This window comes from Alternaria conjuncta (assembly GCF_024043145.1).
Source record: "Alternaria conjuncta strain BMP 0040 chromosome Unknown scaffold_11, whole genome shotgun sequence".
Lineage (NCBI taxonomy): Eukaryota > Fungi > Ascomycota > Dothideomycetes > Pleosporales > Pleosporaceae > Alternaria > Alternaria conjuncta.
The window spans coordinates 1,231,118-1,253,189 of NW_026250100.1; the positions used below are offsets into that span (position 1 = coordinate 1,231,118).

The 22,072-nt window shown below is 49.6% G+C and overlaps 9 protein-coding genes across 9 annotated transcripts; 6 read left to right on the forward strand and 3 right to left on the reverse strand.

Annotated features, from left to right (window-relative positions):
• Window positions 1-140: 140 nt before the first annotated feature.
• Window positions 141-923, forward strand: J4E85_007951 (uncharacterized protein; the record flags this gene model as incomplete). Its single annotated transcript, XM_051472181.1, has 2 exons — window positions 141-736; window positions 788-923. 2 exons carry the CDS (start codon window positions 141-143, stop codon window positions 921-923), a joined length of 732 nt encoding a protein of 243 aa, XP_051324378.1.
• A 532-nt stretch (window positions 924-1,455) lies between these two features.
• J4E85_007952 (uncharacterized protein) lies at window positions 1,456-2,728 on the forward strand (the record flags this gene model as incomplete). Its single annotated transcript, XM_051472182.1, has 3 exons — window positions 1,456-1,579; window positions 1,722-2,050; window positions 2,111-2,728. The coding sequence occupies 3 exons, from the start codon at window positions 1,456-1,458 to the stop codon at window positions 2,726-2,728; spliced, it is 1,071 nt and encodes a 356-aa protein (XP_051324379.1).
• Window positions 2,729-3,632: 904 nt separating this feature from the next.
• On the forward strand, window positions 3,633-4,962 carry J4E85_007953 (uncharacterized protein; the record flags this gene model as incomplete). The annotated part of the gene is made up of 5 exons (XM_051472183.1): window positions 3,633-3,672; window positions 3,733-4,008; window positions 4,065-4,351; window positions 4,404-4,883; window positions 4,930-4,962. The coding sequence occupies 5 exons, from the start codon at window positions 3,633-3,635 to the stop codon at window positions 4,960-4,962; spliced, it is 1,116 nt and encodes a 371-aa protein (XP_051324380.1).
• Window positions 4,963-5,804: 842 nt separating this feature from the next.
• Window positions 5,805-6,420, reverse strand: J4E85_007954 (uncharacterized protein; the record flags this gene model as incomplete). Its single annotated transcript, XM_051472184.1, is given in 3 exon segments — window positions 5,805-5,846; window positions 5,858-6,013; window positions 6,067-6,420. 3 exon segments carry the CDS (start codon window positions 6,418-6,420, stop codon window positions 5,805-5,807), a joined length of 552 nt encoding a protein of 183 aa, XP_051324381.1.
• A 1,271-nt stretch (window positions 6,421-7,691) lies between these two features.
• J4E85_007955 (uncharacterized protein) lies at window positions 7,692-8,954 on the reverse strand (the record flags this gene model as incomplete). Its single annotated transcript, XM_051472185.1, has 4 exons — window positions 7,692-7,708; window positions 7,754-7,850; window positions 7,904-8,545; window positions 8,667-8,954. The coding sequence occupies 4 exons, from the start codon at window positions 8,952-8,954 to the stop codon at window positions 7,692-7,694; spliced, it is 1,044 nt and encodes a 347-aa protein (XP_051324382.1).
• Window positions 8,955-10,133: 1,179 nt separating this feature from the next.
• Window positions 10,134-11,495, forward strand: J4E85_007956 (uncharacterized protein; the record flags this gene model as incomplete). Its single annotated transcript, XM_051472186.1, has 2 exons — window positions 10,134-10,182; window positions 10,210-11,495. The coding sequence occupies 2 exons, from the start codon at window positions 10,134-10,136 to the stop codon at window positions 11,493-11,495; spliced, it is 1,335 nt and encodes a 444-aa protein (XP_051324383.1).
• A 1,615-nt stretch (window positions 11,496-13,110) lies between these two features.
• Window positions 13,111-14,773, forward strand: J4E85_007957 (uncharacterized protein; the record flags this gene model as incomplete). Its single annotated transcript, XM_051472187.1, has 2 exons — window positions 13,111-13,191; window positions 13,244-14,773. 2 exons carry the CDS (start codon window positions 13,111-13,113, stop codon window positions 14,771-14,773), a joined length of 1,611 nt encoding a protein of 536 aa, XP_051324384.1.
• A 3,131-nt stretch (window positions 14,774-17,904) lies between these two features.
• J4E85_007958 (uncharacterized protein) lies at window positions 17,905-18,757 on the reverse strand (the record flags this gene model as incomplete). Its single annotated transcript, XM_051472188.1, has 3 exons — window positions 17,905-18,270; window positions 18,328-18,489; window positions 18,548-18,757. 3 exons carry the CDS (start codon window positions 18,755-18,757, stop codon window positions 17,905-17,907), a joined length of 738 nt encoding a protein of 245 aa, XP_051324385.1.
• A 1,891-nt stretch (window positions 18,758-20,648) lies between these two features.
• J4E85_007959 (uncharacterized protein) lies at window positions 20,649-21,023 on the forward strand (the record flags this gene model as incomplete). The annotated part of the gene is made up of 1 exon (XM_051472189.1): window positions 20,649-21,023. A coding segment is annotated over one exon (375 nt), but the record flags the coding sequence as incomplete, so codon positions are not given.
• Window positions 21,024-22,072: the final 1,049 nt, after the last annotated feature.

Consider the following 22,072-nt stretch of genomic DNA (forward strand, 5'->3'; position numbering starts at 1 on the left):
TACTGTACTTCTTCATAGCCATCCGAAGAATGCGAACTTGACCAACAAGCACGGTCTGCTGTCACCCTCTACCACCACCTACTCCAAGGCCTCATAAACCGCGACGGAAAGCCGATTCCTCGAGACACAATACTTCCGTCATGTCTAAATCCAGCAAACATGTAGTGTTCGATATTGTCGGCACCTGCGTCTCCTATGATGCCATATTCGATGCTCTGGAGCACTGCTTAGGCGACAAGATGCGTGCTGAAGGCATCAAGCCACGACTATTTGGCTACCTCTGGATTGAAGTCACCGAAAGAGAGTACACTTATCTCAGCATGAATGGTCGCTACATGGCTTTCCGCGACGTCTTCAGCAGCCTCTTTTACCGAATGCTATACATGTCCGGCATCGAGGAACCCCAAACTTTCGCTAGCGACAAGGATTTGCAATACATCCTAGAGCAGTACAAGAAGCTTGAAGCGCGGCCTGGTGTCGCGGAGTGTTTCCAATTGCTCCGGGATGCTGGCTTCACGGTGTGGGCGTTGACGGCTGGGGATGTTGAGCGTGTTGGAGGCTACTTCACGCACAATGGTATCCATATGCCCAAGGAGAACTTCATCTCATGCGACACGGCCAAGATTGGTAAACCGGATCCAAAAGTGTACCAAATGATGATGGAGAAGCTGGGCAGTGATGAGAAATGGTTTGCAGCTGCGCATAACTGGGATGTTGCGGCTGCTAAGATTCACGGGTGAGTTGGCACTACCCGTCTACCTGCGCAGCTCCATTAACCATTCAACAGATTCAAGGCTGCGTATTGCACGATATGGGAGAAGATTCGTTGCGACAATCTCTTCGGCGAGATGGATGTGACTGCGGACTCCTTTCCCGAGATGGCTCGTGGTATCATAGCTGCATCTGATGCCGACTCAAATTAAGCCGTTTGCGTTTCGAAACATAGCGATGTCAGAACATCTCGCGCGATCTGGTCAGCTGCAGAAACTCAGAGTGCTGAACAGTCATGCCAAGTCAACGTCGTGCAGAAGGATTGCTCAGAACGCCGCTAAACATCTTCGTGTACTTGATGGGATGATATATGCATGACCTCCTCAGTCAAGCGAGTAATCACCCTTGCCGATCTACGTTTCGGCAAATGTTCTCCGTCCTCGTTATCGAGTGCATCCCCCACTCTATCATCGATAAGAATGAATCATGGAGCAGAACTCGCTAAGCACCCTGAGCCGTTGAGATGTTCAGGAAGTGGGGGAACCACCAGCGCGCTTTGCGCCGCGGCCATCTCCGTGCCTCATCATGTGCATACCCGTGTACCGTTGTCGGAAACGCTCTGTTATCTTCTTGTAACCATGTCAGACCGTCGTTTGGGCAAAATATTTGTGGCCTTGGTTTTGATAGGCAGTCTTCTGCGATCCGGTACAAGTACGTTTATGCAGCACACATCGATATCGCAACATGAAGAGCGACCGCACACCGGTAGCAGATCCCGTACACTCATTCTGGACTTCTGTATCCAATCCTCTTGATGACCTACTGAGTACGGATGACCTTTCCACTGAGGCAGACATTGTAATCATCGGTGCGGGATTTGCCGGGGTTGTACGTCTACATCACGAGTTGATTTCCGAACGCATATGTGCTGATTGCAATCTACTAGGCGACAGCTTATAATATTCTCACATCATCCTCGTCGTCCCCGAAGCAATCTGTCCTCATTCTAGATGCTCGCAAGATTTGTTTTGGTGCCACTGATCGCAATGGCGGGCACGTAAAGCCAGACCTTTACTTCAACGTCTCGAAATATGTATCCATGGATGGTGCGAGCGCTGCAGCGGAAGTTACAAATTTTGAAGCGGCGAATGTGTACGCAGTCAAAGAGCTTGTTGAGGCTGAGAAGTTGGACTGTGACTTACATCTTACGAGAGCGATCGATGTGTATCTGGATGCCGATCATGCCAGGCAGACGGAGGCGGCGTGGGAGATGCTAAGGAGGGATAATATTGTCGAACTAAGAGACGTAGCTTGTGTCTCTAAAGAAGATGCAGAGAGGGTGAGCACGCTTGTCTTTCATAAAGACGTATGAATCGTAAGGCTAATTGTTCTTCCGAAGGTATCGGGAGTCAAGGGCGCTCAGCTGGCTGTCAGCTTTACTGCAGCGCACTTGTGGCCACGAAAGATGGTGCATCAATTGCTAGCGAAGCTACTCGAGCAAGACCATAAGCTCAATGTTCAAGCAAATACACCAGTGACGTCTGTATCCGACACGACGGACGAGGCAGGAAGATGGATAATAGAAACATCGCGCGGCACTATCAAAGCCACAAAGGTCATCCACGCCACCAACGGCTACGCGAGCCAAGTTCTGCCCGAATACACGCGAAGCATAACTCCGATCCGCGGCGTCTGCACCCATATCGACAGCGCATTGAAGCAACACGCACCACATCTCAACAACACTTACGCCCTTCGTTTCGACGGCCGAAATTACGACTATCTCATTCCCCGAGCAGACGGAAGCATCATCGTTGGAGGCGCAAGGCAGCGGTTCTGGCACAAGCCTGAGCGCTGGTTCGACACCGTGCGCGATGACGAGCTTGTTGATGAAGCAACGACCTACTTCGACGGGTACATGCAGCGCCACTTCCGCGGATGGGAGGATACGCAAGCGCAGACAAAGAAGGTGTGGACTGGAAGCAAGTATCGTAGTCTCCTGCCCATGCGCAACTAACGCATTGAACAGTCATGGGCTATAGTGCAGACTTCATGCCGCACATTAGTCCAGTTCCAAATAAACCAGGACAATTCATCATCGCGGGGTTCAATGGTCACGGAATGCCGCAGATACTGTTGTCGAGTAAGGGTCTGGCTGCTATGGTGCGAGATGGAGTGCCTTTCGAGAAAACTGGGCTACCGCGTTTATTCAAGACGACAAAAGAAAGGGTTGAGAGGCGAGATAGCCCACTCGAAGATTCGTTCCGTCCGCTGTGGGAGGAGCATGCCAGGTCGAAGCTATAACGATTGCGTCTCCACGGTCGAGACAGTCAGCGCATCTTGGCTCAGAGTATTGAGGGAGTAGTTCAGACTCGGAAAGATTGGAGTAGAGATGCGTTGTTGCTACGTAGAGGTACGGTACGGTAGTGAGCGATGGCACCTGGGAATCGAGGTGCAGCTTGAGAGGACAAAGAAGTTGACGACAGACGCTAACCCGATTGAGCTACCTCGGCATTCAGCCACCGCAGTGTGGGGTCGTGCGGAACAGCCACAACTCCTCATCCCCTTTTCTCTCCTAGACGCCCTTAACGATCCCTCTTATCAACATACACACCGACTGAGTGATGAGCTCGCTAATGCTGAAGATGCTAACACATCCCTGCCAACATCTCTACCCGAGGGACGCAACACCCATGTGCCTACTTGACAGCGCTGATTCGCATGGTACAACATGCTGCAGTCAGCATTCACTGTTGCATTTTGCAGGCAGCCATAGTCGATAGCGTGATAGCGCGCTATGCTCGGTTCGAACAAACCCTTTGAGTATACACATACGCGTAGGTCGCCGGCTCGTTGCACATAATTGAGCGCGCGGCTCTCGCTATTAGCCTTCCATCCATCCTGTCTGCGGTATCTACAACATGGCTTCCTTCGAACCAGAATTCGACCAAGCCTACAATGGTGCGTGCTGAATGTCCATATCCATCATCGATGTGCGTAACTTGCTAACGCGCATGTCAGACCTTGCGTCATCGCTCGAAGGCTCCACGGTGCTGAAACACCATCCGGAGTATAGAGGTGCTCTCAGAGTATTCGCCATTCCAGAGCGCGTCATTCAATACCGCGTGATCTGGGAGGATGACAAGAACTGCGTGCAAGTCAACAACGGCTATCGTGTACAATTCAACTCGGCACTGGGCCCTTACAAAGGCGGGCTCCGGTTTCATCCGTCCGTCAACCTCTCAGTGCTGAAGTTTCTCTCGCTTGAGCAAACCCTAAAGAATGCTTTGACAGGCTGTAAGTCTGACATTTCCAGTCATTCAATGCCCAGATCTTTCTGACCATCGCAATAGTGAATCTTGGTGGCGCAAAGGGAGGGTCAGACTTTGATCCCAAAGGCAAGTCTGATCACGAGATTCGTCGTTTTTGCGTGTCTTTCATGCGCGAATTGAGCAAGTACATCGGAGCTGATACGGACGTGCCTGCTGGTGATGTTGGCTGTACCCGGCGCGAAGTGGGATGGATGTTTGGCGCATTCAAGGCGGCAACTACGAGATGGGAAGGTTGCATCACGAACAAAGGTGATGCGTTTGGTGGAAGTCTGATGAAGCTCGAGGCAACTGGGTTTGGGCTGGTTCATGTACGTCAAGCACCAAAACGGCCTGATATACTCGCTAACAATACAATCACAGTACGTGTCCCTAATGATCGAATACGCTTCCGGTGCCACTGAGACTATACGAGAAAAGAAGGTTGCGATCTCGGGCTCCGGCAATGTCGCACAGTACGCCGCCATCAAAGCGATCGACCTCGGTGCAGTCGTCCTTGCACTCTCCGACAGTAAAGGCTTACTTAAAGCTATCTCTGTGGAAGGCTTCACAAAAGACGACATCGCCCTCATTGCCTCTATCAAGAAGAAACGCCTTCCACTTTCCGACATTATGGCAATGGAGCAGGGTCAGAGGTTCGAGTATCTCGAAGGCGAAAGACCCTGGAAGCATGTGAAGGAAGTCGATATCGCGTTACCCTCCGCCACGCAGAACGAAATGTCCAAAAACGAAGCAGAAGCACTGATTTCTGCTGGCTGCCGCTTCATCGCCGAAGGCAGCAACATGGGCTGCGCACAAGACGCTATCCAACTCTTCGAATCGCGCAGGGCAGATAGTCCGAATGTACGTGTGTGGTTTGCTCCAGGTACCTTGGCAAAATCACTTCAAGTCTCATCAACTCGCTGACCCCATCCATAGGTAAGGGTGCCAACATTGGCGGCTCGGCGGTGTCCGGGCTCGAAATGGTACAAAACAGTCAGCGCATCGCTTGGCCGGCCGCACAGGTCGAGGCTGAACTGTATCGCATTATTGAATCATGCTTTCATAGCGGTATCGAAGCCGCGAAAAGCTATACGGATATGCGCGCGGAAGAGTTACCTAGCCTTTTCGTGGGAAGCAATATTGCCGGGTTTGTCAAGCTGGCGAATGCGATGCATGCCCAAGGAGATTGGTGGTAAGTCAAAGTATCGGGCGAGTGACTACGAGGGTATTACAAGATCATGTCATTCATTGCTAGAACTATGTGCAAAAAGCACTTGCAGGTATTGAGAAACCGCTATACTAAGAAACCCAAGTCATCACCAGCTCGTAACGCAACGCTCCCTATCGAATCCACCACGCAACTGCCGATCAGGCTTAACAACCTTTCCTTGCAAGACGGTGTATCGAACGATGTTCTCGCAATCTTCAGGCCGGACTCTCGCCAACCATATACACTGCTTTGCTTCTCTCAATGGCGCCGTTGCAGCACCTTCCATACTCTCCTTTGCTTGATGAGGTAGCAAAGATGTCCGACGGTACACAATGACATTTGCGGCGAACTTGTGCCCGCCAAAATGACTGACGAAGTGAATACCCACACCCCCAGGTCTCTCGTCAAACGAGTCGCGATACAAATCTCGTTGCCGAAGATGACGTTCGAATTCTTTCTTCAGTAGTGGTGCAGATTGACCGCACCGAGCATCGCGAGTCCGGTGACTACACAGTAAGATGAGGTAGTCATGTGGGCATGAGCGTATCTTCAGTCCGGATTCTGGCGGCACGCTAACCGAATTCAGCGGAAGCAATGACGAGGTATTGCATGGGCTGGGATTGACGAGATGTGTAATGAGATCTGGTGTCCGGGATGGTGTGACGCAATCAACGATGACGAAAGCTGGGAGAAGGAGGACAGAAGAGATTGGTTCGTCGTCGGGGTTCTTGTTGACACTGTAGTCCGGTACGGGGATGTTGGATGCGGAAAGCATGAACTTCTAGATGGGTTGGTTAGTGATCATTGCTTTTGATGTGGAGGGGTTTGTGTTACCTTCTCGACCATATGTCCATGTGTCTTGGCTATGGCTTCTCCGATGCTGCCTTCCTCACTCATGAAATTGCTGATCCAATTGGCTTTGCCAGTCGCAACGAGAAGATGTCTCTCCCAAGGCATGACGGTACCGTACAAATTCTCGGTCTCATTGATCTTGAACTTCTCCGGGTATGTGATGTCACATGAAGAACAGTCCTGAACGCACTCCGGCCCGTCTTTTGCCGGGGTGGTCGGCTCGAACAGTGGCGGTGGGCCACGGGTCACTTTTGGCAAAAGGCTTGTCAAAAGACTCTCAATTGGTGCGACCTTTTGCGTGACTGGGGTGATGAGGAGGGGGAGTAAAGACACCATCGCGGACGAACGTGAAGACTCTTTGATGATACTGAAGCTGTAGGAAGAAATCTGTTAACGTATAGATACTGATAAGATGCTATCTCGCCTTCTTATACGTCGTCCAGGAACGTCATTGAGGGTGACAATCTCATCGCACGGATGCTCTGGTCAATGACATCATAAAAGTCCAATTGAGCGAACATTGGCACACACATTAGCATGCAAAGTTCGTTCATCAAGATCGCCATCACGAACAATCCCGATCCCACCGAAGATGAGCGATGTTCAGGATGTTGCACGTCAAGAATCCGCTCGACGTGACATCATACCAACTACTCAGCGCATTGATATGATGCTTTGCCTTCACGGGAATCGTAGGCATCGGCTACGATCGATGCTAGAGCTGACACTACGAGCTATGGCGATACGAACCTCCATGCCGCGGTGTACGCATGCAAATGCACAAGACCAATGATGGACCGCCTAAACGCATGCTCGGCTGACGGAATTGCAGCCAAAACTGTCGAAGTCTCCATCAGGAGATACTCGGCCGTTCATGATGAGCCAAGCTATGCAGGTCGTGATACCTGGGTACGTGTAGGGGTCACACCAAGCGATCAGCATGCGTCCGATACATGGAGCGGAAGTTGGAAGCTTACCTTTCATGCAGTCGATCGAACCAGAATCTTCGATGAGCTGCAGGCGAGCTCCGACATTTGTCATGCGGGGAAATGGATTGCAAATTGGATAGGCGTCAGGGGCGTCAAAGATATGTGGCGGAATACACGGGTTTAGCCCGCGTTGACCGGTTATGGTCCCCGTTGATCCACCGGGTTTTTTGGCACTAGTTCAGCAAGAATGGCATAGTGAGATTGGGTTAGACGGCTTCAGATATACATCTCAATGAGCCACTTTGCTACGAGACTTCACTGTGAGCAATACATGCAAGGCAATCATCATCGCTAGACGAGCGCGAACACAAGCACGCCCACCTAGGAAAAGTTTAAACAACCTAGAGCCTACGTTAACGTCAAGTCGTCTACTTTACAAGTTTTTGTTTTAATGTAGTCTGCAGACCTGTTTAGCTGTTTTCTTGTATGAGATGCAAGCGAAGAAGACGATTGTTATGACGCGAACACATGTTTATTGGTATGCTACCTATGCCGTCTACATGCAAAGAAAAACCAAAAAGAAGTGACTTGATCGTGGGTCGAAGCAATCTTAGCGAGTGACAGCAGGCAAGAAAAACCTGGAAAAGGGGTACATGTAGCGATGAAATACGTCTTTGCCTAATGCGCCTTGTGATCTGTTGGAATAACGCCCGCTCTTGCGTACACTTCATCGTACTTACCCCGGACAAAGTCCTCGATCCTGATGGGCCCAAACTCTGGGCCTACAGCGGGATCGTAGCACGACTTCTTAGCCTCAATCATGTAATCAGGGTTGCCCTGTGCATCGTTAGCGGCTATCTCACTGCTACAATGTCGGTGCGTGAACTTACGTGGTACAAGTGCGCAATAGAGTGGCGGTCAGTACCAGAGAAGTTGAGCACGCGATGTACGTTCGAAAGGTACTTGCTGTTGGTCCAGCGTTCGAGTAGATTGCCAAGGTTGACAACAAAGGCGCCCTCCGTCGGTGGCACGTCGATCCAAGACTCAGATGGCGCGTCCCAAACTTCGAGACCGGGGTTACCGTCTTGCAGGAGGAGGGTGACGAAGCCGAAGTCTTTGTGCTCGCCATGGCCCTTCTGGCCGATATCATCCATACGGGGTGGCTTCGGGTAATGGTTCATCTTGAAGTAGGTGATGGGCCCTTCAGTGAAGTGCTTGATGAACTCATTGGTCTCTTCGACATTGCCGTCTACCGACATGGAGACAGCTCGCAGCACTTCAACACTGAGGAAGTTGAGTTGCTCAAGGTAGTCCATGCAGACATCCTGGAAGTCTTGTCCCAGGCTTTCGGGCCAGTAGTTCGGTCCGTGGGCGAACTTCCCAGCCACTACTTGCGGGTGGTCCCAAGATAGCTCAGGACCAACGTAGTAGCCCTCCTTGAGATCTGGCGCCGTATCTTCTTCCTTGTACTTTTGCGAAAGAAGAGTCTGGTAGCCCCGGTTGTGATCGTTCTGGCGCTGATCGAGCTTTGCCTAGCAAGCTGTTAGCACAAATAATAAGATGTCTTAGAATCGCGTTGGCAAAGCGTAGCAAGAGGGCTACATACTATTAACAAGTTAGTAAGATATCTTAAGGGCTATTCGTGGCGGCTACTTTACCCTTCTCCTCTCGTGGAAGTGCGAAGAAGTCGGCAGAAGCCTTCAAAATGGCCTTCTGGGTTTCGAGAGATACCGGGTGGTTAATGATCTGGAAGAAGCCATGTTCGACACAGGCCTCATGAAGCTCGCTGAGGCAAAACTTCACACGTTTCTCGTCTCCTGACAAGAAGTCACTGAAGTCGATGGTCTTAATGAGGCCAGGATCAGGCTTTTTTGCCCATGTCTTGATAACGCCCTGAGCTGTTGGCTCAGCCGACGAGGTCAAGACTTGAGTGTTGGCCATGTTGATTGGAGATGTGAATGAAGTGTAGAAGTGGAGATTGAATGAAGTACGTCAAAGCTTGTTTCTGATACACAGAAACACACTATGTTTTCCTATGGATCATTCATGTTATATGAAAGCTCAGGCATGACGGTGACGTCAATAGTAAGTCAATGCCAAAACAATCTGCGCGAGCGTATCGTCAACCTGATTGTTGCAAGCCGTATGAAGCGCATGTCTCACTTCCACGTCATTTTGCACCGGTGAAGCAGTCTCGACGTATGCCAGAGCTAGGCAGTGCAAATTCGGCATGCATGTGCTACCGACATAAGGGTAGAATCACTTCAATCTCATGCTTCCAATCGCACGTAGGCATGGTGAGGCAGTTTGGGTGATGATTGCGCGAGATGCTGATGATGCATGGCATCGACGATTCACGATACCACCTGATGCCATGTCGAACCAGAGGATATGCATACGCGTCGAGTGCTGATGGAGAATCGATAACTGTGTACCCGATCTGCTCATCATGCTCGATGTCACCGACAGGCGCTACGCATCGCCTCCCAACCGACGTCCCCATGGGGAACGAATATACGACAGATGCATGCGGCAGCCGCACGCTCGATCACTGCGGATACGCCCGACCATGGTTCACCTTCCTGTATGCGAGATCAATCAACTTGTGCTAATCCTGGTAAATACGCCAGCATCGCGAGGTGCACGTTGGTCACTGTTTGGTTAACTCGGCGGTTACACCAGATCCTACGGGGCGGCCGAGTCGCTCATGCAGCAGCTGTAGTCCTTTGAGATATTTGGCTCAATGCAAGCCAGCCGTAATGATGACATGCAAGGCCCGGATTCAAGTGCTTATGGCCGTACTAGGTCGACGTTTTGGCGTTCCATCTTTCAAGGTTTCACCACAACCGGTGGGTTCACGTTACACAAGCGTCTCCGGCGTCAAATCTCACGACAAGTGCGGAGAATCTCACCTGCATCGCTATCATCGCTAGATTAGGCCACTACTCTCAATCAGTGGGGAGATTGATCAGTGATTCCATACTGCGCCGTTGAACTCATTTAAACAGGAGTCCATCAGATGTGCTTCTCCATCCGTGATCAAGAAGCTTCACTGGCTTCAGCTTTCAATCATAACATTATTTTGATCTAGTCATCACTCATCATTCACTTCCTCCAACCATGGGTTCAATCGACACATTGGAATCCTCCGTCACGAGGGCCACTATGTGTAAGAAATGCACCAATGGCAACAAAGTCACTATCGACTTTCCCGATGGGAGCTTCACCTTCCACTCTCAGTGGCTCCGTGATGCTCGTTTCGACAACGGTGCAGCCCGAAATGCCGAGACAGCAATGTGCCAGCAGCTGCTCCAACTCGCCCAAGTCGAGAAGGTTCGCACTTCAAGCTATGGTCTCAAGGAAACGCTTGACATCAGCTGGAAGGATGGAGTCAATACTCAGATCCCGCTTCCTTGGCTTCGTGTCATGGCTCCTCTAGTAGCTGCTCCAGCCGACGACCTTACCGCTTCGCCAGCCCAAGCCGAAGTCAAGGGTTGGACAGTTGACAGTCTGGATATCCCAGAGATATCCTACTCGAAACTGTTCGCTGGAGATCTCGAGCCCAAGGATCTTGAGGAAACCACTCTTTCCATCATCGACCGAGTTCTGGGCTCCTCCGCGCCCGGCATTGTGAAGATTGTGGATCTTCCCGCTCCGAACATGGAAGAAGAGCACAGCCACAAGAAGAACATCAACACCCAAGTCCTCAAACGTCTTTTTGGTGCCGTCTTCGTCCACCCAATTCGTGGTGCCGATCAGACTTTCAACGTGTCGAGCCACTCCGGCGATGCCAATCGCAAGATTGGACTACCCAATTACGACACCACCCAAATCCTTCTGCCGCACACTGACCATGCCTTCTACGACAACCCCATCCAAGTCCAGGGATTCTACGGCCTCGAAGGTACCAGTGAGAACACGTGGATCTCGTCCCTTCAAGCGCTCGAGACGCTGCGCAGCGAAGACCCAGAGTCTTATCGCCACCTATGCAACGCTCCCGTAGCGTTCGGGCGCGTGTCCAAATTCTACGGCGAGCCGCTGTATCAAGCCACCACTGACACGGCTGTCACCATGCACCCGGGCTATCCGGATCGCGTGAAGCGCGTGCGCTGGCATCCGAACTTGACTGGCTACCTGTGCAGCCCGTATGCCGACTACAAAGCCCATCGGCTCGCGCATCAGAAGTTTGAGGAGATCATGAGGCGTCCAAGCCACCAACTCAAGATTGTGTTGAAGCCGGGAGACCTGTACGTCTGGGACAACTTCCGGCTCATGCATGGCCGAGAAAAGGTTCTGACCACGCCGCGTACGGGTGTTGGCCAGACGGTGCCTGAGAATGTCGTTCATGACCGATACCGGGCGTTGTGCGTCAATATGCTCAAGGGGCATATTGATGGTGATTGGCTGTGCCATATGCCCATGCAGCAGCTGCGTGAGCTCGTCAAGCTTTTCCAGGGTGGCCAGGAAGACATCGGGAATTGAGAGTGCGCATTGAAGCTCGTAGAAAGATCGCTGAGGTATGCCTCTTCGGTCTAGATTGTGGAGATGAATCAAGCCCGGGCATGCAGTTACCCTGGTTCTTTTGAATTTAGTAGACTGACCTATACATTCTTTCACTACCACAATGCAAACGGTCCTCATTTGCTCGTGATCCATGGTGGTAGTGACGCGTCTTGGTTGACTCTGATCATTATCCGTTCTGAGCGATGGCTCCGTAGCTGCCGCATGGAATACCTTGGTACTCAAGAGTACTGTCTTGTTGTTAGCATTATGCGAGATGAAATGACTGCTACCTTAGCTTTAGGCGTCCCATGCGGAAGGTTTTGCACAAAGACCACCCGCTGGTCTAGCCTAAATGTTTCTCGGGTCCAATCTAGGAGCGACCTCCGTGAGGTGGTCATGCTGTAAATCGAATTAGGCCATGCATATGCTGAAGCGTCAACCCGCCATGAGATATGCAGGTGCGGCCTAAAGCGCGAACCAAGGCTTCGATGAATGCCATTTAGAGGCTTCCAAGGCAAGCGTAAACGACGATGAATGATCCGAGGTTTCCCATATCAGACTGACTTTGAGCGCTTGACTCAATGTAAGCTTCTGGAGTTCTGTCGTAACTCTGAACGATGGAGATGTGCGCTTCTCGCGAAATATCGATCAGGCTCAACAATGGGGCTCTGACAAGCGTTGGTGGACGTACGCGTACGCGAAAGCAGACTGTTGATAGTGGTGGCTGAGACATCGCGTTGTACTACATGCGTTGTCGTAGTACCTGCTCATGCAATGGAGGTTCGGACCGGAGCTTCGTCCCAGATGACTGGTCTGATTGCTGCAACCTAGCCTGGCGCGCAGACAGTCGACGATACCCCATCTGGTACCAATGTAGTTGCATATGGCGAGAAGGGAAGTAAGACAAGGACGCGACGCTAATGGTGGGCCTTACTGTGTTACATGAACTTCTGGCCACGAGTCTAGAGTTCCTTTGTGTCGGTCGCGTAATCCTTGGAAAGTTCTGACATGCAGCATGCGGGGCGAAGTTAGAAACAGCAACGAGCAAGCTGGCTTGGCCAGCCATTTCGCGACCATTCTTCTTCTGGTCAAATACTAGCTTGATCAGGGCAAAGGCATGCGAAACACAAACTGCTTAGCTTGCTTGACGTGCTTGCGACATCTCTGCACGGCTTCCGCTGACCCCGGGCCGCACCGCATGAAGCTTGCACAGACGCCATAGCTTGGCTTTCAGGAAGATGCGTTTCGAGAGCAATGTGCATGTTACCAATGATCACGCTTCTCCTAGCCACATGCAAGTACGATCACCGTCGCACAACTACTTTCGACCGTGAACCGCAGTCTCACCGGGATGGTTAGTTCCGAGCTGTCAGATCGCTTGACAGTGAAGCGTAGCGTACGTTCAACTGATTGAACGCCATCTTTGCATAGGCGAGGAGTATCATCAGCACCTACCGCATTGTGCTGACGATCATGTCCGTTCTATGCATCGAGAGGAGCTTCATAGTAGCCGGGGAATGTTTTCGAAAAGACTTAAAAGGGAGGTCTCTTCAACCTTCGGCGACTCAAAAGCTCGACACAGCAATACTTCATCATGAGTCCTGCCATTACCCACGTCACCGACCCTACCGCAGATGCCCATATTTTGACCTCGCGTTCTGAAGAGGTCGAGAAGGTTAGGATGCCGATCTGCACCTGTGTAGGGGAGATTTCACTGACATTTGTAGTTGCTGGGCCAAGTCCAAGATCTGATCATCCCTTTCATCCACTCAGCAGACAACCACAAGTCTCCCAATGACCTTCCGAATGGTCACTCCAACGGAGTGAACAAGAAGGGGTTGCGCAAGGCATTGGTCGAGCAGCATGACCCGAGGGAGCTGCAAAGGCTTATGGCATTGAGCTTTCCCACTGCTGGCCTTCTTGAGGAGGGCTTCTTGGAGGAAGTCGAGAAAGTCCTTCGCTACTCTGTGAACACCTGGGATGCAGGTTTCATGAGCAAGCTCTACGGCTCCACCGACGCACCAGGTCTAGCAGCTGAACTAGTGTTGGCCTCTCTCAACACCCAGGTCCACACCTTTCAGGTGTCGCCTGCACTAGCCGTCATTGAGAAGTTCACCGCACGCGCTCTCGCGAACCTGTTCGGACTGAATGGGGCTTTCGCAGGCGGCGTAACCACCTCAGGAGGATCAGGCTCCAATGCAACTGCTATGCTAGTAGCACGTCATACTCTGTTCCCCGAGACGAAGCAGCTGGGCAACAGTGCTGGTGGGCTTCGACTGGCCGCTTTCACTTCAGCCAATGGTCATTACAGCATCGAAAAGGCTGGGTTGATGCTTGGTCTCGGCATGTCGTCGGTGTTTGCGGTCCCTGCCGATCCAACGACTCGTAGCATGGATCCGGCGGCGCTTCGGTCCTGTATTGAGAATGCCATCTCTGAAGGATTCACACCCTTCTTCTTGAACGCCACTGCCGGAACAACCGTTTTCGGCGCTTACGACAATCTTCGCCCACTCCATGCTATCTGCAAGGACTTCGGCATGTGGCTCCATGTTGATGCCTCTCTGGGTGGGCCCGCTGTTTTCAGTGCAAAGCACAAGTACAAACTTGACGGAAGTCATCTGGCCAACTCCATCACCATCAATCCACACAAGATGATGGGCGTACCCGCAACTTGTTCCTTCGTGCTCAGCGCGGATATACGTCAATTCCACACCAGCAACACATTACCCGCGAGCTATCTTTTCCACAGTGCTGATAGCTCGGAGGAAGTGTTTGACTTGGCTGATCTCACCATGCAGTGCGGACGTCGTGGCGATGCATTGAAGATGTACCTGAGTTGGATGTATCATGGCTACGAGGGCTATGCCAAGCAGGTTGACGCAGTCTTCAGTACCGCTGCATATCTTGCAAGGCTCGTGGAAGATCATCCAAATCTCGTTTTGATTAGCCCAAACCCGCCACCTTGCTGCCAAGTGTGCTTCTACTATGCAGAAGGAGGACGGTTGAGCGAGGATGCTGGTCGCAATGAGGAAGTTACGAAGCAAATAGCGGCGCAGCTCGTGCATCGGGGGTTCATGGTGGATTACGCTGGCGGAGATACCCGTGGCGCGTTCTTGCGACCAGTTGTCAGCAGGGGAACTGGCATCCAGAAGGTGGAAGAGCTGATCGAGGTCGTGGAGCAGATCGGATCCACTGTCTGGGAGAGCAATGTGGAGACCTTCATGGAGGACTCAACGGGTTCAGACGTTTCGCCCTAGCGTGGTAGTACTATTACCACTATTTCGCTTCAGTTTTCGGATTGATGATAGCGCACAATATCATTCGTTTGCCACATGCATCATCTGCAGTCCAATGTCAGCCGAGTTCCCGATCATCAAGGCGTGTATCAGCCAGTGATTTGACACAGCCCGACATGAAAGTACAGGTACTCTAAAGAGCATACATGGCTCATACCCACATACAGCATGCCGCCGTGAAGGAACCATTCGGCTGCAGGCCAATGTGGAAAATGATAACAGCCTGTAGTAGTCCAGAGCCCAGGGTGTTCTTGTCATGGTGCCAAAGATGTGACGGGCGTGTAACAAGTGCTTACCCCCGGTAGTGTGGCCTCAACGCCGGGCATCGTGTGGGTGTAGGAAAGGGGCTTGACCCATGGCGATGCCACCGAACTCGGGGCACGCGTGGCAGAAGCTGCATATGGGCAAGTAGATTAAATGAAGGGCGTAAATCTAAACGCCATGCTGTCTAGATGCAAATGCGTGCTTAGATTTTGATGTAACGTCGTAAAAGTGCGGGTGATGAATAGGTTTGCGCGAGATATGCAGAGTCTACGGGAAGAGCTAGCGCGGTTTTAGTGCAGAGCTATTACCTATATATACTAAAAAGTATTAGTATTATTTTAAGTACTATATAAGCTTTAAGTAAGCTTAATAGTAAAGTAAGTAATAACTACTTTAATATAGCTAAAGTAAAGTTAAAACTTTTAAAGTTAAACTAGATTAAATATAAAAAAAAAATTTACTTACTAAATTTACTATTTTAAAGCTATTATATATTAGTGTTATTAATTATATTATTAGAGCTCTATCTAAAGAGAGAAGTACTATTATAGCGCTAGTCTAGATAGCTAATTAGATAGCGCTAAGCTACTAAGTAAGTAGCTCTATAACTACTAAAATTCTTATATAATTATATCTATTATATACTTCTTAAGCTACGTTCTTATCTTAGTCTAACTCTAAACTATTAGTAATATATAGTAAATACACTAATTATATATATTTATCTTCTCTACTAGCTAACTCTATTATAAGATTATACTTTCTAGATTTTTCTTCTTAGTTAGTAAACTCTAATATAATATCTAATTAAGTGTAGATTGTATATAGTCTATTATCTTATATTAGTTAGAGTTAGCTTAAGCTATTAAGTAAGCTTCTAGAGTTAGCTTAAGCTATAAGGCTAGTACTAAAATTTATAAACATATAGACTATATTTAATAGAATTTAATAGCAAAAGTTATAAACCTAATAAACTTAGAGATAGATAATAGATATTAATATTATAGAAGAGAGCGTAGAGAGCTTTATAGCACGTAGTAAGGTAGTAGAAAGATAGTAGAGAAGGTAGAAGAGGCAAAAATAGAGTAGAGAGTGTTACAGCAAGAAGAGAAAAGAGAGGCAAGAATAGAGGTATAGAACCTACGCTAATTTTAAAACGTAGTAGAATTCTATATAGTCGCTTAGAGGTTAGTCTATATTAAATCTTTTATGCTCTACAACAAAAAACTACTTCTACAGAAACAATACTTTCTTTGCTAACTTAGGTCGTTTAGCCTGTGCCTAAGCAGCACCTGTCTTCTCGTTGTTGCATTTCGTGGATACGCAGCCGTTAGCGTATCCACATCCACTGTAGGTCCCCGATCCGGGTTTGATACAATAATGGCTGATATCCACCTTGCCATTACCCTTGGTCGTGCTGCTCATGCCATCGCTCCTGCGAGTTGTCTCTATCTTGTTTGACAGTCCGTAAATCCAAAAATTGTCGTTACCCATAACGAGCGTTTGCTCCAGGAACGTAACGTTCGTGTCTATCGCACCAAAATTAGCCTCTTGCACTGAGCTTCGCAGACGTGGATGTCCGGCAGATAGAATAATCAAGATGACTTACAGTCCCATTCATACTTCAATCCCGTGCTACACACATCCGTCTCGGCAGGCGCACTGGTTCCTTGTGGCACGAAGCTGTAGTGACACTTTCCCTCAATGACATTGGTGATTGATGAATGGAAAGTAGCGTTGAAGTCGCGGATGCTGTAGCCTGGGCGACCGGACTGTGTAGAAATGCTCACGTCCCAGTATGTGTCCGCAAGATCGGGGCGGTCGTATTCGCTCTCTGCGACTGTCACGGCGGCCGAGCCGGCGAGCGCAAGCGCGAGGAAGGAGAAACGCATAGTCAATTGATTTAGGTTGTTGTGACTGAGGTGTGTTAAAATGCGCACGGGGCGAACTGTCTTATTTCTACAGCTGCACGGAAAAACACCTCTAGGCACCAGGGAGCTATACGAGCATGCCCCAGATAAACGGTACGCCTTACAAAAATCCTTTCGTGAACGGGCCGTGAGTGGGTCTCCCCGTCCTCGGTTCCTGAAGCTCGCTACACCTAATTGGTCGTGTAGACGGACCTGCATCTCCGACCTTCCCCATTCGGACATTCTAAAGTCGAGACCCTTTCAAGGTAAATTTGATGTGTATTTATATCGTGATGCTTAAGATGCGGTGAGTGTCTATGCATGTTGTCGTGAACGAGATATGGCAGTAGTATTCCATATGTATCTAAGTATTCGTATGTCCTCAATGCATCTCTCAATGGAATAGCAACCCGCAAACAATGGCCAGACGTACCACTATTTCAACTCTACCATGTCTTCCCATCTCTGCAATATTCCAAAAGGACCATGTCCATTCATGCAGGGTACCTCCATATAGCAGCCCTGATCGTACGAAGTTCGTCCAGGTGGGCCAGATCACGTTATGAGCATCGTTCAAGCTGCGGCGCAGCTGCCGCTTACGCAAGTGTTCGGCTTCTGACATGGCGTCGAGGCATCACAGGTCCATTCAGTGCATCTGTAGATCCAAGTTAGTTTTCCACGACTCGTCGCACACGTAAAGATCGCTCACCCCCAGTTGCACTGCGCGCTGCTGCAAACGCCATCGGGGCTCAAACATGTCAAGCCAGAGTTGCAATCTGTCGTATTACTGCATTTCGCACCTACGGCGCCGGTGGTCGGAGCTGCGCAGGCGCCGTTTACACACGTGTTTGGTTTCTGGCACGGCGACGAAGCACTACAGGTCCATCCGGTACATCTGAAAATTTTGGTTAGTAAGTCTCAAAAGCCAAAGGAAGGAGGATCTAACCCCCAATTACAAGCGGCTGTGCTGCAGACACCATCAGGTGCTAAGCATGTCATGCCAGAATTACAGTTCGTCGAGTCACTGCACTTCGCACCTTCGCCACCACCAGGTGGAGAGGCAGACGGTTTTGGTGAAGCAGAAGTCTGCATCTTTGTAGGAGCAGGAGTCGTTGGTGCTGCTCCAGCTTTTGTTGGCCATACGGCGCCATCCGCAGCATACTTCGTGTTGACGCGTCCTGTAAGCTGCCACTCCACACCCTTGATGACGTCGTTCTTGTTACCGTTGGGGTTCCCGTGGATGTTCGAGAAGGCGTCGATCATGATGTCGATAGACCCCGGCGACTGATGAACCGTGTTACTAAGTGATCTTGCGAAATAGTACTCGAGGAGATTACTTACAAGGACATATTTATCATCAAATGCGTCGCCAATGTACATAAGCATTTGCTTGCCAGTTTTGGGATCCTTAACAGTCGCCTCGAGACCACAGTACTTTTGCGTTGCTGCCTTCCAACCCGCTGGGTCCGAATTGTAGGTCTTGCCGCCCATCGCTTTTAGGGACTGAGCATCGTTCTCGTTAGTGACAATTCCAGAGATCTTGAAAAGGGTTGTTACCTACCACAGCAAAGACAGGATCGCTGTTATAGTACGTGTACGCACACCAACTCTTGCCGTTTGTCGAGTCTTGGCCGGCAGAGGCACGGTACCATGATCCAATACCGCTCTGTGGACCATCGAAGAAGTTCGAGGGAAGATTGACATTGTGGATGTCTGCGAGCGCGGACCCAATGAGAGCCGCAAGAGCGATGGGATAAGCAGGTGATGGCATGTTGGATTCGCTTGGAACTGTTTGTTGAAGCTTGTGAATGTTGATGATTCTGTCTGCAGCGCTCCAGCCTGTCTTTATACAACGCAGACGTCGACGTGACTATTCCCGCAGTGACCTCGATACTCTGTACCTTCTCCTGGTGCTCGATCGATGTAGGCACTAACTGAGCATATGAGGTGCACTAAGCTACACGAGGCTTAAGCTGAAGCTTGAACATCGGAGGTCACTGCATAGTAGTCCTGCAACTGCAGCCTAACTCGATTCATAACGGAATGAAGAGTCCGTGCTAGCGGGAAATCGATAGAACGGATGTTAGACTAGGCGTCCTGTGTATTTGCCTACAGTGGCATCCAAACATACAGCGGCAATGACGATCAAACAATCGAGACGCATCTGTTTTCCTTCCTGGGCCTAGCCGGGGCTATTTGAAGCCCCGACACCGAATTCATGCGCTAGAAGTGCATGCCGTACATGGTTCAACCTTCTGTTAGATCACCACAAGGAATAAACGATCTTCCATAATTTTCTTGCCAACACATTACGTATACACATGTGCCGAGGCATGGCTGCAAAATTGTGGGTTGAAGCGTGCCTCACGCGGCTTCTTGCAGTAGATCAAACCTTCACTTGTCCAAATCGGGCCGAACCGGACGTTAGTAGTCGGACGCTCCGAGATCGTGATCAACAAGACCCGAGTTCGAGAATACGAGCAACTTCGATTGGGTGACTTCATTCCTGATGAAACATGAGGAGCTTGCTACTACAGCCACAATCTACGTGCGAAGAAAGACGGCTGCATGCTATGGAGATGTCGCTGAGCTCATGAATATCTGCGAAGGACACCGAAAAGCTTAGCATCAGAAGCCTCTAATGTTTCTTGGTAGAAACATGCGAATACACACGAACGCATTATCTGCCTGAAAGTCTGAGGTGATCAAAACCAAACTCGCCTCTTGGATCTAGCGCAGATGATCGGTGTGACATGAAAAGCGGTAACCCTTAGGGTTCATTAGATCTATGAACTAGATATGAGTACGCCGGACCGACACAGTGTGCTGCCCTTTCAAGCAAGTATCAGTGTATAGTGAATATTGAAAATACGAGGGCGGTGACAGATAAAACTCTTCATCTCTTTAGCGGCTGTCGTCTATGGCACTTTCATGAATTCAATCGAAGTGAGAAGGTCGAATTGCAATGGAATTAAGAAAGCTACGTGCTTCCACTTGTTCACATAATGACATGATGATGAAAGACCGCTGCGACATCAGCGTCCGCAAAACCGGGGCAGTCATGGTCGTGCAAGAGGCAATGTTATCATATCAGCCTATTTTAGGGATACAGTCGGATAAGCTGCTCTAATATCTGACAGGCCAGTCCATGACAGCTGCACGGACGTACTTAGGCTCATGACTGACGCGTCATGTCTAAGTTGCACGCTTTGGGCCATGGTATAACAGTGCGATGTCATAGTATAATAGTGGCGGTCAACGAACTCAGCACGAGGCTGTGTACAGGCAACGTATGCAGGCAGTGACACCGGGCCGCTTGACGCCCATTGATGTGGCAGAGAACAAGAGCTGCTCTGGTGCTTGAGCAGTTGATCGGACCAAACATTACGATGGAGCATCATCAGACGCGAGGCGTAAGAAGCAGGATGCAATCGGTCCTTTGCCGGGATCTCGTATATCTGTAAGACAACTGTTAGAAGGCGATGCAAAAGCATATATAAGCCCACTAAGTCTCTGTCCCCAAGCTTATCAAAGTCCTCAACATTCGATACGGTTGTTCCACTACCCTCCATCGCTGTCGCATATCCGAGTGCCTTGTTCAAGTGAGTCAAAAGGACAGCCTGGGATCAATATGTACTGATACCTATCCTAGCATACCCAACATGGTCAAATCACTCCTCCTAGCCATCTACGCCACGACTGGTACCCAAGCCCTCTGGCTAGCTGCCGTAAACATGGATTACGGCTCAGCTGTCGGCACTGCGATATTTAGTTCCCCGTATTGCCAAGTCGGTAAGGGCAATACTGAAGCAGAAGCCCTCTCCAAAGCCAGCAACACCGTAGGTGGCACTGCAATCATTGCTGGTGGTCACTGCGATCAGCTTCCGTACCAACATACCAACCAGCTTGGCGGATTCTGGGACGATTACGGAACGATCAATTATGAGGATGACAACTGGCATTGGTATTGCAATCCTGGCCACACGAACAGGAACTCATGCGACGCCGGGAATGGATCGCCGAAGAAGAAGAGAGCAGTGAAGCTCACTGCTTAGCTCTCAGGCGACGCTAAGTATTGTATCGGAGATCTTTCGAAGGGCGTGGTGAAATGTAAAAGAGCTTAGAGACCACGTATCCATGTGGCATGGAGGACCTCTGGCTAATTTTATGAGAGCGTCTCTGTTCAACACAGCAGTTATGTAGTCACCCATTCTACTTCTTGTCAACATGAGTCATGGAAGCCTGTATCTGCCAGCCTCGCATTGCATCGTCTTAGGGTGACTACGTTCCTGCTTTAGGATCAACAGATCTTGAGACTGCTTAGACGCGAGAACGAAGTGGATATTTTCGACCACTGCGCTGTCGCTGTTGAAAGTCCGTATGGGACATACTGCCCTCCGAGCACCGTGGGCTCCAGTGTAACAACACCCGCCATTAACACGCTTCTTTCCTGATGATCCGCGCGTTGCCGAACGTCCCAGTGCAGTTGCTCGAGTTCAAGTTTGGTCATTGTGGGTTGTGCGGCTTTGCGTGCGACGGGGTCTGGGGCTCACCGCCGCCTTCGATTCGGCGGACTGAATCAGGGGAGTGCAGCGTGTCATCATCTTGGCAGGGCGAAGGAGAGGAAAATAGTATCTCGCGTTCGTAAAATTAAATGTGAAGGAACTTCTCCCTATTACACAGAGACGCATGTCGCCTATAGAATTAACAAATCTAAACTAGCGTATTTGTAGGTAGGTCTGTGTACTGTTTAGTAGCTAACTTTAGATATAAAAATAGAGCTCTTACTTAAACTATAGAGATTAATAAGCTACTAATTATTCTAACCTTGTAATTTATCTTACTTTATAGTCTCTAACTAAAATTTTCTATAAAGGTATAGTAACTTAATAGTACTTAGAAGACTAAGTTTTAGAGAAAGTTCTATAGCATATAATATATTAGAAGAGATATCTACTCTAGTTAAATAGTTATAGTATATAGAAGAATTAACTAAAGTAGGTAAGTTGTGTTCTAAATCTAAGATATAGTAACTAATATAATTATTAGATTCTATATTTAATACTATTAAAGTTAGAGAGTAGTT